Raw genomic sequence first — 19,258 nt, 5'->3', positions numbered from 1 at the left:
AAGTACAAATCTTGTACCTGGAGACAAAGAGCCCTGTGCACTGATGGAAGCTGGGGAGAGACTGGCTGGGGAGCAGGTCGGCAGAAGAGGCCCTTGGGGGAGGTCTCTGTAGACCACCATCATGTGCCTTGGCAGTAAAGGTGGCCAAGAGCATCCCGGGCCATGTTACCAGCACCATGCCAGTAGATCAAGGGAAGTGACCATCCCCTTCTACTCAACATGTGTCAGGCTGTGTCTAGATACTGTGTTTGGTGTTGCCCCCAGCCCACCTCCAACACAGGAAAGACATGGACAAATGGGAGGCAGCACAGCAGAGGGCCAGGGGGGTGGCTGGGGGCTGCAGCACCTGCCCTGAGAGCAGAAACTGGGGGACAGGGCTTGTTCAGCCTGAAGAGGAGACAGTTTCTGGGGGGACATAACAGCAGCCATCCCATACCGACTAGGAGCTTATCAAGAGGGCGCAAGGCTCTTCACAGCAGGATGCTGAGGCAATGGGCATCAGTTAAAACAGGATAGGTTAATACTAGTTGTAAAGAAAAACTTCTTCCCCGCTGCACTTACCTATAACTATTAAGATGTGTAAATCTAACATATGTTGTGACTTGCTTAAAAGTCCTTCATTTTAGGATGGGAAAGGGAGTGTACATGATCAGATACTCAGTAAATAAAGTTGTGTGGGCAAGAACATCGCGACAAAGGGAGAGAAGATTCAGAACAGATGGGGAAGGGTCCAGATCATGTTTTGACTGATGCAGTCCTGACAACAAGACCAAGACTGAATGGTCTTTCTGGTTTTTGCTAAAGTCTTGAGGTGCTCCGGAGTATAAGTTTACAGTGAGTAAACTCACTAAGTCTGCATTTCTGTGTGCATTTAAGAAAAGTGTCACCATTGGCATATCTTACCTTAGGATACTACCAGCACTCTGCATAGATAGCATGAACTGCTGGCCAGTAGGTAATAGGATGGAGCGGTGTTTCTATTTCCTCTAAACCCTTTCCTCCAGTCTTCCAGCTTCATAAAAGGAATTTATGATAGATATAGGCTTTGTGCTCCCCAAATATCAGCACCATGGTTACTGGAGAAGTAATGCTAAATAAAGGAAAGGAATGCATTCCTTCCTTCCTTCATAGCTTGACTGTGTGTTAGACGAGTCTGCAACAAAATTTTTAGCAGGTGTAATAATGATCACTGTTCATTGAAGATAGCAAAGTTTTCCCAAATTTATTAAAGATAAGAACAGTCTTACTAGGTCAGACATAAAATTTGTTTAGCCCTTTGTTGTGGCCTTGACAGGAGGTATTTGAGAATTTAAGGCCAGGGTAAACATGGTGCAATATTCTCACAGCTTCCAAGAGTCTGTGGTCCAGCCACTTTGTGAAGCAGTGACTGCTGCTTTGCATTTAATAGGGAGCTACTCTTTTCCTAAAGGCTTTTGTTTAAGCATTATACTATAACTAGCATATACATCTTACATATTGTAGAATATTGTATACAATTACATTTACATTAAATCTGTTGCTGTTTCTCAAGTACCAAAGCTGATATACATTCAAAACTAACTTCTTAAACAATGGAGTTTAGTTGTGAGTCAGTGACATTTATTGAGCCACTGTTGTCTATCAGTAAACACCACGAATCTCAGTGCCTACAGGATTTTTATAGATTTAAAGCTACAGTCTACCATAGCTGACACCATCGATTCTGATGTGACAGATCATCCAAGAAGAAGAGACCCGTGTCTTGTTTTCAAGTAGATATGACAAGTGCTCCAAGATGCTCATTCATAAACCACTTAATGATCCTTCAGGATGATAACCAGTGTGCAAATCAGCATGAAGCAGATTTGCAGCTGATATAAAGAAATGCTGTGCTATTAAAACAACTGGAATATATCTGAATTTCATCAGCTCAGGATTTGGCTTCATGTATATTTTATGCTTTAATTGCCAATGACCAAGAAATGCAGTAACTGAGTAGGCTTAATCATGTTTCTAGGAAACAACTTCATTTAAGCTAATTTCATTAGAAAGCACCAAAACAATTCTCCTGAGCACAAGCTTGAAAATGTTAGAACTGTCTAGGCAACCAAGCTCTGATATGGATCATCATGTTATGTATTCCAGAGAATTGCAGAAGAATAATAATGTAAATAAAAATCTAGCCTGGATTTCATTATACACATTACTTTTCCTTCTGATTTCCAAGTACCTGATCTAACTTTGTTTTGTTTGCTTTGTCATGCTTCCTTTCATCTGTTCTCCAAACTTCACAGTATTATGATATTGAAGTAAATAGCTTGCATGCAACTTTTAAGTCTGAACTCTCCAAAGAGAATTTGTGGTGTTTTTTTGCTGTGGCTGACATTGCTGTTTCATATAGACAATGGAAGGTGGTGTAAAATTGTTCCGGCAGATAAGGGCCTACCAGCACCCTAGCATATGTCTGGTCTAGATAAGGCTAGAGGAGAAATGGGGAGATAACGTCAGTAAATGAGCACAGGAGGAAGGTGTTTTCTCTCTGTTCACAGCCAAATCGAGTCCAAAGACTTTGCATTATCTGGTGTGATTGATAAGTTCTTATTGCTGTAGCGTAGTATTTTGGCACATTGCAAAATCTTCCATGCCTGATGTCTCATTTTCATTCTTTATCCTCATGCATTTATCCAGTTGCTACCATTGGGACCTTGCCCAGAAAAGGTCACCCTTGTGCTTGCTGGCTATGAGTCAACCTTCTGGTTTTGAAATTGGTTTTTGAAAGCGATGTTAGAAAGTGATGAAAACTGTATTTGGACTTGCAGGTTTTTCCTCCCTCAGTGGTATGTCTGTGCATGGGCTCATGGATCTGAAACACAACACTTATTATCTATGTGGTTTCAACATACCTTCCATTTCAAACTACTCCAAGATATGTGTTGTAGTTCTCATCTGCATTTTGCAGTTTAAGCCCATTTCAGTTTTCCCCATTTTACTTCTGTATAGTTTCAGCTTCAAAGCACATAATATCCAAAGGTGTTTTCACAGAAATAAATCATGATTTTCAAATGCCAACTTGAAGGGTATGCTCTTATGCTCTTAGAAATCCAAATCAGTAGTGGTTTTTTTCATATCTATCTTAAAAATTCAGTCACCTAAGTCTATTAAAAATTCATCTAACTCTATTTCTGTGACAAGAGTCAAATTGCTGATGCTTGTTACTTACACTTTCCTATGCCAATTTGCACAAACTCATGTGTGATTATTGAAAATTCGTTGTACATTCTAATTGCTTCCTTCCTTTCTTTGCTCATCTAATTAGATAGACAAATTGTTTCATACTTTGAAAAATTAGCCCAGAGGAAATATTTGTTTGAATTAGCACATGAACGATGTTTGCACAGAGCTTCTGGGTCACATGTATGCATTCTGCCCACGCTGAAGTGTTGCTACTGTATGGGACTTATCTAATAATTCAACAATATTAGTCCGTGCATTTGGTGCTGGAATACTATTTACTTTTATAAGAGAAAAATCCCTGAAAACTTAATTTTCACCTCTTTTTTGAAGGCAAGACCACCAACACCGGCAAAAGCCTGGTGTACCTGGAATTACTGTTTGTCTCTGCTCTTTTCTTCCTCTTTTTTTTTTTTTTTTTTAACCTGTACCTTATGTGAGGGGTTATTGACAGTTTTTTGGAAAGACAAGTCTAATCATTGCATAGATGCTGAACTACTTCCAGGAAATCTAGGCTGTTTGTACTCTAAAGGCTGTAGTGGAGCTACTCCACAAAGTAGTAGAAAGATAAGATTTTGTGAGCTTCCCTGTGACCAAAGCAACAGAAACAGATTGGCAGCAATCTGATCCTCATTATCTCCATAATGGACAAAAAAGACCAAACTGTAATTGCAGAGCTCAGGTTATGGTCAGCCTATTCCAGTAAAATAAATTACAGTCTTGCTGCTGTGTTGCTACTGGAACACAAGAAAATACACAAGGGGATACAATTTCATAGTGGTCTAAGATACACTGAGCTGCACAAGTTCAAAATAAGTAAGTGTAATTGGACACAAAGTATGTAATGGTGGAATTAAGGAAAAAAGGAATGATGAATTTTTAAAATACTTTTGCACTGATGCTTGCTGGGTCACCAGTGACAGAATTTTTGTCAAGTTGTTGGTCACTACTCAAGTATACATTATTTTTTTAAATATATATATATATATATATTTATATATAGTGAATATGTATCACTGAAGCAGTTTGTGATGTCTGGAAGGATATGAAAAGACAAGTGAAATGTCCTTTTGAAAGTCACAAAGTAGAATAATTGCCCAAAAGCAAAAAAAAGAGCTATTAACCAATCAATTTTATTAATATTTTTCTCCCAAATATGGAGTTCTCTCAAAAGTAGCTCTTCATTTGTTAGTCACTTGAAATCTACATTAGAATAGAATAGAATATTTCAGTTGGAAGGGACCTACAACAGTCATCTAGTCCAACTCCCTGATGAGAGCAGTTCAGGGCTGACCAAAAGTGAAAGCACGTTATTAAGGGTGCTGTTCAGATGCCTCTTAAATACTGACTGGGACATCGACCACCTCTCTAGGAAGCCTGTTCCAGTGTTTGACCACCCTCTCAGTAAAGAAATGCTTCCCAACATCCAGTCTGAACCTCCAAAGCTGGTGTGGCTTTGAACCTTTCTCACGCATCCTATCACTGGATCCTGGGGAGAAAAGCTCAGCACCTCCCTCTCTGGCTTCACCTCCTCAGGAAGCTGTGGAGAGCAATGGGGTCACCTCTCAGCTTCCTTTTCTCCAAACTTGACAAACCCAATGTCTTCAGCTGCTCCTCATAGGACATACCTTCCAGCCCTTCCACCAGCTTTGTTGCCTTCCTCTGGATGCATTCAAGGACCTTTACATCCTTCCTAAATGATGGGGCCTGGAACTGCACACAGTGCTCAAGGTGAGGCTGCACAAATGCTGAAAACAGTGGGATAGTCACCCCTGTTGACTGGCTGGTGATGCTGTTTGCTGCACCCCAGGATGCAGGTTGCCCTTTGGCTGCTGGGCATGCTGCTGGCTCCGATTGAACCTGCTGTTGGCCAGCACCTCCAGATCCTGTTCTACAGGGCTGCTCTCCACCCACTCATCTCCCAGTTTATACTTGTGCCCAGCATTACTCTGTCCTAGGTACAGGATCCGGCATTTGGACTAGTTCCATTGAATCCCATTAATCATTGCCCAATGTTCCATTCTATCTAGATCCCTCTACAAGGCCTCTTGCCCCTCAAGGGAGTTAAACAACAGCTCCCATTTTGGTACCATCAGCAAACTTGCTAACGGTGCCTTCAACTCCTGCATCCAGTTTGTTAACTCTTGAACAGAACTGGCCCTAGAATTGAACCCTGAGGAACACCACTGGTGACCAGTCACCAGCCAGATGTAGCCTCACTCACTTTGAGCTCTGCCTCTCACCCAGCGCACCATGAACTCACCCATCCCACACTTGGCTAGAAGGATGCTGTGAGAGACATCTGAAAATCTAGAATTGAAAGATTAATGTCTGGTTATATCAAAATAGTCTGAGAGATGGGAATTAAGACTCAAAAATTAAAAAAAAATATCCCAAAACAAAGGGAAAAGAGATCTGAGAAAGCATATGGTTGATGATAATTTATAAACTGTCTGCATTTGAGGTGATAAATTGGGCAATGTCATTGCAAACAGAAGTAGTAAACTGTAGAGGAGCGAAGACAGTGGGTTGATCAGCACTGATAACACGCAGCTGTGGCCTTGCCTCAGCGGCAGTGGGTTGGTTGACATGGACGATGTGCAGCTGCAGCTGGTTCCTGCTAAGTGGTCAAATAGCCCTGAGCAGTGTGGGTTGGGTGGGGGAGGAGCAGTGTGGTCTGTCCTCTGGAGGAAGGAGATACAGCACAGACAGTAGAATCTGGCCAATGGTAGAGCCTTGTTGCAGCCTACTGGTTTGTTTGTGCTGCAACAATTGGTGCCCCGTGTGAGGCCCTTCAGATTATGGGACTGAGTGTAATGAGCGGCAATAGCAGTGATGGCTGTGCTGGGGCATGTTTGAAGTTTTGAATAGTGATGGTGGTGCCCAATGTAGTGGGGACAGCCTGTGATCCAGATCGTGTTGAGATAGGTGGGAAGAACCTGGGAATCTGGATCAGATGCCAGTAAAGGTGAGCTGTTGGGATCAAAGAGAAGGAAGCTTAATTGCTGTGGAATTAAGAGACAGGGTAATGGGTGATAGTGGCAGAGTACATGGCCAGATGTGGCAGCAGCCTGCAGCGGTGGTGGGTTCAGAGCGGGTCTGGCCTGAAGCGGTGAAGGCTGTGTTGGGGGAAGGTGTGGGAGCAGTGTGGTGCTGCAGGTGGCTCCTGCCATTGCTGCTGCTGCTGCTCAGCCTGGTGGCATTCTTTCCCACGTTTATGTGCTTGTTGAAGGTGTCCCCACTTGTAGAAGAAATGGGCAACCACAAGGATGTTAAGAAGTTTTTCAGGACACAGAATGATGTGTTAGTGCTGTGTTCTAGATCTGCTGCTGCTGAAATCTCACTCGGGTTACTGTCCAGTGTGACCCAAGAGGTGAAAGGACAAGGCACTCTAAGTTCATCAGAACCCCCCTCTGAAGAAAGCAAAATCCCAGCTGCTAAGAAAGCAGATAAGAAAGGTGATCAACCTGTAGAAGCTGAAAAGGCCAAGATAAAAATGAAGAAGGAATTTGAGGACAAGTTGTCCAAACTGTATTTAAAGTTTATTTGTAAAAAGTTTGTGATGGTTGGTAAAAACATGAGGTATGAAATAAAGAAAAAAGGGAGAATTGTACAGGCATGAATCTGGCTTAATTAACATTGATAATATACAGCTGTGGGCTGGCTTCAGGGGTGGGGAGGCTGGCTGATGTAGATAAGGTGCAGCTGTGGCTGGTTAAGTGGTTGGGCAGCCAAGGAAGAAGCAGAGAGAAGACAGAACATGTGCCCTGAGTGAGGAGAAGGCAGCAGAGGGACTGGTATGAAGAGCATGATGGTATGAGATGGTAAAAGACCTTGTTGCAGCTTGATAGTTGGAGAGTGCTGTGACAGTAAACTCATTATTTTCAATAGATATAGTATAAGCAAATTTGAAATCCCATGTTCACATGAGAAAATAGAGCAGCATGCAAGCAATATTTCTTTGTCAGCCAGAACGGAGCACTTAAAGTTCACTGGGCAGAAAGTAGCTCATTCATTCTGACTGCCAGGAATGGTATGTTTGGTAACTTAAGCTAACTTTTTTCTTCTAGTAACATTTTTGCGACATAGTAATAATGGGGTACTGTTTTCTAATTTAGTACAAGCAGCTGAAATTAAATTAAATACCCTCTGACTTGTTCAGCAAAACCGTGTACGAACACACACAGGTAGACCCCTCCTTGCGGCTGTCCCTTAGCAAGCATGTTCCTACTTAGTACATAATGTCAGTCGTGCGTTTGACTCTAAGACCTGCAAATATAAAATCACAAGCCTCTTCAAAGTGTCTAGGAATAAAAATCCGTCTATATAGGCATAGGAAATAATTGGGTTTATTAGCAGTAATATGGCCGGACACCGTAGGTTTTCAAAATTGGAACCAATCTAGGCCATGATAGTCAAAGTTATCTAGCGTGGTTGTCCATAGAATGGCCTCTGAGATCAAGTGTCTTGTGCGCTCATTTATATGGCAAGCCACCTCTCTGCCATTCTGTTACAATTAAGCTGTCAGAGGTAGAGACACTAGTGTAGCGTATCATGCAAAAACTCCAGCCCTTTGGAATTACTCCCCTATGTGATGGAAAGCATCCAGTCCTACTGATGTGTTCAAAAGCCCGTGTGTCGATCGTGTGAGTTAAGAATTAGTTGCTGTGTTCATTTGTTGCATTGTATAAGAATAGTTGTTTACTGGATTTACTGAACTTAGTAATTCCCAGTTGTGAGCCTCAGATCTGTAACACGTTAATGAGTCTTTCCATAGTGTTTGATCAGAAGTCTTTTGATAAATGTGTAGAGCAGCCCATATGAATTTGAGTCCTAATGGACTGTTTACATGCTTTCATAGGTGTATGCATTTGCTTTATGCAACAAGGTGTTGTTTTTTTTTTTTAAAAGACTGTATTTTTCAACGATTGTAAAGGACATTTAGACCTATCCATAGAATGGGGAGTTTACTTTCTCTATCAAGTCATTATTTACCAGTACTAAATTACAAGTTTTCATGAAAATAAGGTAAATAATTTCAAATAACTATGCAGTTTGTTCCAATTACACTGAAAAATTATTCTCCTCAATAAAAATAATCTTAGAATTACCCATAGCACAGCCCCAGAGTGACAATATAGCTGTTGTTTAAAACACAGCATCCTTTCTGTATATCAAACAATTTGTGTTCGAAACAAGCCAAGCAGCAACATGTTTAGTTAATCAATTATCATCCATACCAAGTTTATAATTAAAGGGATATTAACTACCCTGATGGATATATCTTGTAGCAGAAATTTAATTATATTCCCCATGCCTGTAATTAGCTGAGTATTTAGATGGTATTGGTTTATGTTTATTATGTGGGTCCCTTTATGTGTTGTTTAGAGGGCCCTTCTCTAGCTGAAATATTTATACCTTCCCAATTCTTAATTGGCTGTTAAAAGAGACAACTGTTCACCTGTTACGTCCAAAGAAAGGCTTAAAAAGTCTTCCATTCTTTTGCATTACATTTGCATTACTTTACGTTCCCAGATGTAAAGTCTTACAAGAAGCTGACTTTTTTTAAGATGTTCTCAGGTCTCCTAATTACAAAAAAGAAGACAAACACAGAGAGAGGGGGCAAACCGGCTACAATTTTTAGCAAAAAAATCAGGGAACTCACTAGCAAGTTTCATGCTATAAGCTGAAGATTCACAACTACTGAAGATACTTAGACGTGCCTGCACGTGTTTCATAGTGGGTTTTTTACTGGCCAGTTTGCACTGGACAAAAAAACTAAAGTAAACTCGAGAGGACATTCTTGCCATATCAAATCTTTTACAGTTGTAACTTACAGATGTATTGTTCATGTTGTCATAAAGTTGAGTTTGCATATTCCCTAAAACTCTTACCTGTTTTGAATGTATCAAGACTAAATATCAGCAATATCAGCACACAAGTTAAAATAATAACAATAAAATACAGGCACTGAAATGGGTTTATATGACAGGTCTGAACTTTATCTCAAACTTGTATATAACTATAATCCAGTTCAACATATGTGTACAAAACTCCTGCCTGCACTCCCAGTAGTGCCATACCAAAATCGGTTTCTTCTGTTACGTACTGTGGTGAATAAACAGTACAAGATCTGGTCTGCAAAGAATCCTGATCATCCCTTGTGAAAACTCAAGGTCTGTCACACTATTTATCATACAGTAGCCCTCAACCGGATCATGGCGTATCCCTACAACACCCTGAAACTCATCCTTGGCCATCAGCCCATGCTGATACCTTTCACTAAGAGTTCTGTATGCTGATAGCACATCACCAGTGGTCATCCCTTCACTGATCCCCACCCAAACTGTGTTACATTGCATCACAAGAAGTAGATCTCATGGAGGTATGCCATCTCCCCAGTCTGGTCTGTACCCATCATCTGTCTTAGGGGGATACAGCATTTAGTCCTTTGGTCTAGGCCTCCAGTGGTGGGATGAGCTGTTTCCATGTTAATCCCTGCTAAACCCCTTAAGTCATGAGTCTACCAAGGTGGCCTTCCTTGCCTTTATATTGCACTGTACAATATATTTATATATATGTATGCATCTGAAGATACAGGTGTATGTATCCGCACGCATCTGAACACCAAACATCTTCCAAAAGAAAAGAAAATGCTTGTCTGGAAAACATCTAATATGCAATTCTGAGGAAAGCTGAGGCACAAAGGACTTAGATTTAGCTGAACTGGGATAGAAAAAAATAATGGAAACTTTTTTGGCCAGAAACTCGATGTGGCTATCTTGCTTCTAAAACAAACGCAGGGCTGACTTATCAAACACCAATAGTATCATGAGGTAAAACTTTAATCTAAAAAGATAAAGCTTTACAAAGGGATTGTGTGGTGAGCTCCCTATAGCTGAATAGTCTAATCACTCAGCAAGTTGGTCTTATTAAATTAATAACTTGAAAATTAATTATTTAGAAATTTATTTATTAATTATTACAATAGAGGTGGGAAAATCAGCCTTTACATTCCCAGGTGAAGGTATGAATCGTCTCATAGGAAATTTTCTTCAAAGAATACATTTGTTTTTCTTGTATGGGAAGTGTTGGTGTTGTGTGTTTTTTTTAAAAAAAAGCAAGATAGCTTGACGAGTTTGCAAATACATAATATTAGCTTTATAAGACTATTTTTTAAGCTCTTGTTTTCGCTTTCATTGTTCTGTACATAAAGGAGATTAGTGATCTGCTTCTCTCCAGCCAAAATCATCTGAGTGATCAAAATGTTTTTTTCTTTGTAGTTTTTTTTAAAAAGGAGGGAAATATGTTAGATTTACTGATGCTTTGCACAGACCAATTGTAAGTTTTTTTTCATTTCGATAATTTGTGCATTCTTTGATGTAAAAGATGTCAATTAAAAGCAAATAATTAAGGAAAATAATAGCATCTGCCAAATATATGTTCATGTAAAGGTACATGCTTTGCTGCTGGAGCTGAATGATCTCTGGCTCCATATTTATGTGAATCAAAAAGCTCTGTTACTATAAATTTTCAGCTATGTTGCATGCATGTTTTAGGCATATGATAAAGCTATCCTTTGAATCCACACTTCATGTGGATTTCTAGCCATTTAATGCAATTTGAATAATACTGCAAATGATGGGTTTCTTGAAATAGGTTTGCCATGCAAATAGTCCCTTTCAGTACAGTAAGGCTGTTGGAAGAAGGTAGGATTGGCTTCGAAGCAAATTAATGAATCAATTCTTACTGCTATGTCTGTCATGCAGTAGTTACTCAAGATCTTTTCCTTCACTGAGGTGCTTCTACCCAAATTAAAGTCTTTGGGAAAGCAGTGGATGTGACTGCAGTTAACCTTCATCTTCCAACCATAGCTGGAAGTTATTGGTGCATTCCTACAGTACCCTCTGATGACTTGTTCTGCTCTTTCCAGTGAATTATTCATTGCCTTATCTCTGATTAAAGTTTTCTCTTTCTTTTGATCACAGGCAATGGACTGGGAATCCGAGTTGTAGGTGGGAAAGAAATTCCAGGAAGCAGTGGGGAAATTGGAGCTTACATTGCCAAGATCTTGCCTGGGGGCAACGCAGAGCAGACTGGGAAGCTGATAGAAGGTAAGATAAATGCATTGCCAAAAAAAAAAAAGCAGAAAAGGACTGATAGAAGGTACGTTTATGACTTCTATAGCCAAAGAGATTTGCCATGATGAGAATATTATGGTGTGTCTTCAATAATATCTGCCAACATGCTGTCTGCAGTGGGGGTAAGATAGTATGGCTGGAGTCCAGCTGTGTATCATGGACGTATATCATCAACGTGGATCATGGACATGGTGTTTTGAAGGTCTTGACCCTGGCTCGATCATGTAGACATTTGTGTTTGGGATTGCTTACATTTCTTAGTTGCACAGGTAAAAACAGATCACAGGTCCAGTTGGCTCTCAGTTACACCCACTAACTTTTTCAGAAATTCCCTAAAGTTAGACTTGACTGAATTTACCTGACCTAACTTTATTTTTCCAATTTAAGCTAGTGAACCAACCTGCCTCAACAAATGACAGAGAAAAAGAAGCATCTATAGAAAGGAAATTATTTTATCTACCATAGATATCTGTTTCAAGAACTGGGGGTATTTTTTTCAGTCAATTGACTTTGCACTAGGCTACATATCATCCTCTAGGCAACTAAAGCTAGGTGAAGTGAATTTGACTTAGTTATTATTACATCTTCTAGGATTATTACAAGTGTGATAATTCTTGTCTAATAACAATTTATTTCTATCCGTGATCACATAAATTGTCTCTTCTCCATATAACTAGTTTCTGTTTCCTTTTCTCATATGGATATCTGTATGATCACCTGAAATGTCAGTTTATCCATGGACAAAAATATAATATATTTGTTTCTAATTCATTCAACTATTTATTTTTATCTTTTTAATAAAGGCAGATATCCTGGAAAAAAATAACAAAAAGGAAAGAAGATAAGCAGAAAGAATAGTTCTCCCAGGCAGAACTTATTTCACATGAATTTTCTGAATAGTAAACTTGCAACAAAAGCTATGATTAAATCTAAACTAAAGTATTTTGGACGTAGAAAAGCTGAGTAAATTGTTTAAAGACTGTATTCAAAAATAATAGTTTAAATATATTGTGGGTATTATAAAACAGTGTCACCTGCATTAACCCTGCTGCTTTTTACATCCTTGGTGGTTTCTTTGCCGATATTTAAATTATATATGTAAAAAGGTGCACAAACACCGGTGTCAATGAAATGATGTATCAACAAAAATATCTTCCTATTTGCCCTATAGAGTTGATTTTCCCATTCATATTTAATGGGTAGTATCTCACTCATCAAACATTAGAATAGTGCTATTTATTGCACAGGAATGATGGAAGAACCAACCTTAATTTAGTGTGTTTTGAAGCAAGTATTATTTGGGGTCCCTCCATACAAAAAAGTAGGTCCTTCATAGCTGTGCTAGATCATACATGCATTGCTTTATTACCAAGCAGGTAAAGAGGAGTACGTGGTTATTCAGCATTTCCCCAAGACTGGACATTTCAAGAATGATGAGCAATTACTGCTTTGAATTATCTCTGGTCTTTGCACTTCTCATCAGGAACTTCTCTGAAAATTAAATTTTAAATAAGTTCTTTACCATGTAGGAATATTTTAGCTGTGATCAAGAACATCTTGGATTTACAATAACTACAGGGGAAGTTCAGGCATGACAGTTTTCTGTCCACATAATGTATTTCAAAGGTTTATTCATATTTTATAAAAAGATGAACAGGACAGTAAAATATTTATTCCTTTGTTCAATTCTCCCATCATATGATCAGTCATGTTTCTGATTGACCCTTATAAAAGCATCCTACACTTGGGTATGTTGGCATAAATCAACTCCATCAAAATCACGATACTTAATCTGTAGAATTGTCCACACAATGTCCCAAAATGTTTTACTATTGATGTGTTAAATGTTCTGTCATTCAGAGAGAAAAAATGCTTTCTGTAGAATGTACTGTTACTATAGTGTACAAGACAAACAATTCCCTTTACTGTCATTTACCTTTTAAATCTTGCCTTTATATCTAGTTTACTTTTTATGTTATTTTAGATGGCTATCATTGATCAACAAAGAATATTTGGGTAGTTCACTTTAGTCTTGCTTGTTTGCTGTAGTGGAAATGTGGCTGATGCACATTTAACTTCTACCCTTCGGAAGTGCTAAAGTCCATTGAGGTCTTCAGTCGTTCCCATATTGATCTGTGTAAATCCAGCCAAACTGCTAATGTTACCAATATTGCTGATATTGTTGTGTCTGAAAATAGAGGCTAGCCCTCATTTCCTTTTCAAGTTGTTTGCTGTCTGTCGCATCACATACAGAAAACTTTATATGTCATTAACTGTCAATGACAATTACATACTACTGATTGTATAGAAAACATGAGTCACTTTTTTCTGCTGAAATGCTGTGTGACTTCAAGTTAGAGTATATACCTAGTCATCAAGTAAACTTACACTAATGTCATTGCAAGCTAATATCTTGACTCATTAGCCTTTCTAAGAACATGATTCACTGCAAAAAATCCTATCAACTTAATTAATTTCTCTAATTCTAAAACCAGAAAACACTGAGTCAGGTCTCAAAATCCTATCAATAGCATAAGGAACAAAGATAGATCTATGGTGGTTGTGGAGGAAGCCAAAGTCCTACCTGCTGTCTGCATGACTGCATCTATGAAGACGTGACACACTTTAGAATACAGATAGCATTCCTTTCCTTAGGGAATAGCTATCCATAAAATTTTAGTCTATTTAAATAGTTTTGGAGGAGTCTTAGTGCTGAAAAGTTTATTTATAGTTCTGACTGGCAAATACCAGTCTTCTTGGTTCTCTCACCTTGAATTGCTTTCAGATGTCAAAAATATCTCTGATTCATCACTCACTGGCATTACAAAAACTGGAGGTGGAAGACTCATTCCACTGAGCTCATCAAGTGCAGGGACTGTGTCAATTTGATAGATGTGTCTGTGCTCCCTCTTGTGTTGACAGAAACAGTTCAGTTATATTGCACCTGGTAAATCTACTGGGTGAATGGCGTTTCTGCCAGCATTTTTCAGAAACAGAAGAATCTAAAGAGCAGAAATAAAATATTAATGTGCGTTACCGACTGTTACAAATTTGCTGGATGTCCTCAGCCTTCAAGTTGTCTTATCGGACCATTTCAACAGCCTGGGTAAAGAGCCTGGGAACTGGTAAACCGTGGGTGTCTTTGTTCCAAGTTTTCAGTCGGCCAGGCGTACTGTGTTGCAGTGCTTTAAGCCACCTGACATTCACCGACATGAAGAGATTCCCTGACTTCCCAGCTGCCTGGCAATTACAGAGAATGTGCATGGTCTGGAAGCTAATAGTGAGCTTGATTTGCGGTGATCTGAACTGTCTTTGCTGATACACCAGTTAACAGCGACCATGACACTGACCAGATCTGTGTTAACTTGTCCAAGGCTTTATGGGTGCATATTTAGTTTTAATATGTATGCATCATTTCAATAACAGCTTTCTAAACTTAAAAATAGGAAAATCATATATAGTGAAGACAAAACCTCTTATCAAAAATACTGAAATAGCACTCCTAGTTTCTGTTTTTATAGCAAATATAATGATGTAACATTTCTAACATAACATGGAAGGATGCCACCTACCTATGAGTCACAGACCTTCACTGTAGAGTTTAGCACATAAACAGCTCATGCTTGCAAAAAGATAGGCTATTCAATTCAATTGAATTTTGCATTTCATAATTTAATAAAAATACTCATCATACAGGGATATTTAAAGCTTCCCCATCCTGAAGCTGGTCCAATAATATTGTAAGAAAAACTACTGGATGTACACACAACAAAAGATGATGCCACCCTGTTGAAGCTTCTCAGAGAAGAGAAAATGAACAGCCATTTGAGAGTTCTGTGGTGGTTGATGCTGCCCTGCCCCTCAACCCAAACCTTAGGTGCTTTTTTTGATTTAGATTAGTAACTACTCCCCTTAGGATGTAAGAAACATTGCCCTTCAAAACACCATGAAGGTCCTCTATGAAGAACCACCTGCTGCCTGATCAGGCACCTGCCAAGAGCAGGTGAAAGCACATCCAGTGTACTCACCATCAAAGTCTGAAAGCTGATGATGAGTTCTTAAATGTACTCAGTATCTTTTAGACTTCCATTCAACTGCTAAGTTGCAGATGGTCCATTTTCCAAATTGATTGGTTGCCTTTAATTGTGCTGGAAGTTCCTCAGGCCACATGGCCAGTTCCCCTTAGGAGAGTATTTTGCATGAGTGGGTCTTTATTGGGAATGTCTGAGTTCTCTTTCATCTTTTAGAAAACAATGGAATCTCAGAACTTCAAGATGCCTTCAGGAAATAAACTGAAGTCACTCCATTCCTTTTGTCCCTATTTATGCACACTTCTTTTCCTTCTTCTGTAGAATGTCTTACATATTGTTATATATTCAAATGTCAAAATTTAATTTTGACCTTTGGTACACAGCTCGCTCTCTAATGCCCTATACAAGGCCAAATAAATACAAGAATCATTCCTCAGATTAGAATTAAGAGCCTTCCTTTGGACTGTTATGGGATGGCAAAGCATATTATCTCTTGAAGCCATGGCCCATGGCCACAGTGGCAAAGAGAACACTTCTTCACAGATGTTAAGCCAGTATGGGGTGAAACGTGTTCACTGCTTGCCACCATACAGCTTTCCACACCAGGGCTGACATAAAAGATGAACAGGGTGTACCAAAACATCATGCTGTGACTAGTGAAAAAGGGCTACATCTAGACCAGTGGAAAGTATTTTCCACCCAAAACAGAATATGGCAGGAAAAGGGAGCAAAGAGCTATTTGGATTACCTCCGTGGATTTCAGGGAGCAGCCAAGCTCCCACCATCAGTTCTCAGAAAAAGGAGACAACCGTCAAAGGCCTGTCAGAAATCTGCCTTAACCAGAATGCTGTACAGCTCTCACCCATGGTGTGGACTTTGGCGTCTGACTTAGGCCACTTCAAGCATCCTGTAGCCTCAGGCTTCACAATAGAAGAAGATATACTGAGAGGTTTCTTTGAAGATAGAGAAGAAAAAGCCAGGGCTCACTGGACCCTCACCTATATGGGTCCAAGTGTCATTACCACAGCTCTTCATTATTTCCAGGACAGGCAGTTAATCAAAATGAAAATTGTGATAAAGGTATAAGGAGTTATATATATGTATCTGATGGTAAAGAGGCAAGCTGCTATGTTAGGTGGAAATCTACTACAAAAAAACCAAGAAACAGGTGACAACCCAGCAATGGTTCATCCCAACCCAAATATGAGAGCCCTATGTAGCAACTCTGAGTCTAGGGAAGCTTGCAAGTGAATGCTGAAAGACAGCCAATAGATTCATGGTGTGTGAGCAATCCCTTGTGCACAATGAAGCCTGTATTATCTGAGGAAAAAGATCTTGAGTATTTATACTACCTACAGTGCCTCGTCTTATGTACAGGTGAATGTACATAAGGCTGGTGAGCAGACTGGAGAGGAGATGGCCAGTGTGGGGAGAAGATTAACTGTACTTTGCTAGTATAAGTAAGATGAATCTGGGCGTAAGCAATGTTGGATAGAGGCTGTTGGAATATTAGCATTGCTGTTTAATCTGCAAAGTATTTCCTGGGTTCTGGGCAGTAACATCTTTGAATACAAGCAGCTTACTTAGTCCTCCAGGTAAAAGTGCCAAGTAGCCGTTTCCCAGAAGCTGTTTCACCTCAGGTGTGCCCCAGGGATGTAGGGGGTTTGCCACAAGTGGTGTTCCCCAGGGCTCAGTATTGGGACCAGTCCTGTTTAATGTCTTTATCAACGATCGGACAAGGGGATAGAACGTGCCCTCAGTATGTTTGCAGATGACACCAAGCTGGGCAGGAATGTTGATCTGTTTGAAGGTAGGAAGGCTCTACAGACAGATCTGGACAGGCTGGATTGATGGGCCAAAGCCAATTCCATGATTTTCTACAAGGAGAGATCCCAGGTCCTGCACATGGGTCACTGCAACCCCACGTAACTCTACAGGCTTGGGGCAGATGAGCTGGGGAGCTGCCTGGTGGGAAAGGGCCTGGAGGAGCTGATTGGCACCTGGCTGAACATGATCCAGCAGTGTGCCCAGGTGGCCAAGAAGGCCACCAGCATCCTGGCTTGTATCTTAAACAGTGTGGCCAGCAGGACAAGGGAAGTGATTGTCCCCCTGTGCTCAGCACTGGTGAAGTCACATCTCAAATCCTGTGTTCAGTTTTGGGCCCCTCACTACAGGAAAGACATTGAGGTGCTGGAGCATGTCCAGAGATGGGCAGCGAGCTGGTGAAGGGTCTAGAGCACAAGTCTTATGAGGAGCGGCTGATGGAACTGGGATTGTTTGGCCCGGTGAAAAGGAGGATCAGGTGAGACCTTATCACGCTCGACAACTGCCTAAAAGGACATTGTAGAAGGGTGGGTGTTGGTCTCTTTTCCCAAGTAATAACCATTAAGACGAGAGGAGATGTCCTCAAGTTATACCATGGTAGGTTTAGATTGGATATTAAGAAAAATTCCTTCACTGAAAGCGTTGTCAAGCATTGGAACAAGCTGCCCAGAGATGTGGTGGAATCACTGTCCCTGGAGGTGTTTAAAAAACACGTAGATGCAATGCATATGTCCATGGTTTAGGGGTGGACTTGGCAGTGCTGGGTTAATGGTTGGACTTAATAATCTTAAATGTCTTCTCCAACCTAAGTGATTCTATGATTCAATGCTTATTAGCCCAGTTCAATCCATACTGACAGTCTGCACTATTTAATGATTCTATGAATCTGTGCTCCCTTCATGTGTTTTCAGAACATAAGTTTTCAATCATAACTCCTCAAGCTTTTAAGTCCTTGTCATCTCAAAGCATATTATTTACTGGCATTAGAAATACATGATTTATTTTAAGTCCTTTCAGAAGAACAGTGGGACATGCAACTGGATTATTTACCCATCCATGAAAGGATTATAGAGGAAGTGTTAAGAGCAATTTTTATGCAGCTGGTTGAAATGTTGTGGGCTAGTTTGGATAGTACCAAGTGCTGAATAACAAGACCAGAACTTCTTTTGCAAAGGTAGTAACATGTGTGATGGCTGTCCATCTTCTCAAAATTATCTCTTGTCATATCATAGACATGCTTTGCATGTTGCTTGGAAAATGCAGCGTGGCTGGAATGGTCAGGGGCACCTAAATAATTAGAAAACCAGAACAGAAGCAATAAGTCACTGTCCTTCCCTGTCCTCCTCTTGCCACACTTCTCTCTTATCCCTGAGTTAAATATGGGCTCAAGTGTAACACTGACTGATCTTGGTCATCTATCAGTGGGAAGTGCAGTAGGCACCAGATCTTCCTGAGTTTTAACAGGCTGTAGTGAGCGCTGCTTGCTCTTTAGCCAGCTAAAATTAGAAACATTGATCGGGGCATCATAGTGAAAAGAGATTTTCCAGTCCCTATGAAGTTAGGGATAGTGAAGAGCCAGCATCCCTTCTTGAGTCCCTCTGGTAATTACACTTCTGGGAGAAAGTAGATAGCATGATGAATCTGGAAAATGATGAAAAGAAATCAAAAGGAAAACAAGAAGGGCAGGAAAATTTCTGAAAAAAACCCCTTTGGATCAGGTCTTAAATTAACAGAAATAGTCTCACCATCCTGCACTTCATTTTGTAGTTTGACTGCTTTAATTTATTACTGCACTGGGGAAAACAAAGAATTAACTTCACCCACTTCTGTGAGCATTAGTCTTTGTGATTTATTGTGCTGTTCACACTTACTCTGTGGGGTTAGAAGAGAAGAGAACTTGCTCTCAACATATCCCCTGGGCTACAGGCTCAGGTTTATCTGTCCCAGCAGAAACTGACTTTATCAAAGGAAGTGTGCACAAAATAACAGGCGATGCCATAGCTCAGTCAAAAGCTTTGCCCTAAAGCTCTTTAGAAAGGACTTAATCTAAAC

The 19,258-nt window shown here is 40.1% G+C and overlaps 1 protein-coding gene across 1 annotated transcript in view; it reads left to right on the top strand.

Moving 5' to 3' along the window:
• The window catches only part of LOC121089257 (protein piccolo-like), a 382,524-nt gene that overhangs the window by 240,306 nt on the left and 122,960 nt on the right, over nucleotides 1-19,258 (top strand). Inside the window, 1 exon segment of the mRNA XM_040596364.1 lies at nucleotides 11,199-11,324. Coding sequence (XP_040452298.1) covers nucleotides 11,199-11,324 — 126 coding nt within the window.

Source organism: Falco naumanni, chromosome 5 (assembly GCF_017639655.2).
Source record: "Falco naumanni isolate bFalNau1 chromosome 5, bFalNau1.pat, whole genome shotgun sequence".
Taxonomy (NCBI): domain Eukaryota; kingdom Metazoa; phylum Chordata; class Aves; order Falconiformes; family Falconidae; genus Falco; species Falco naumanni.
This window is presented reverse-complemented; position numbering and strand designations above follow the sequence as displayed.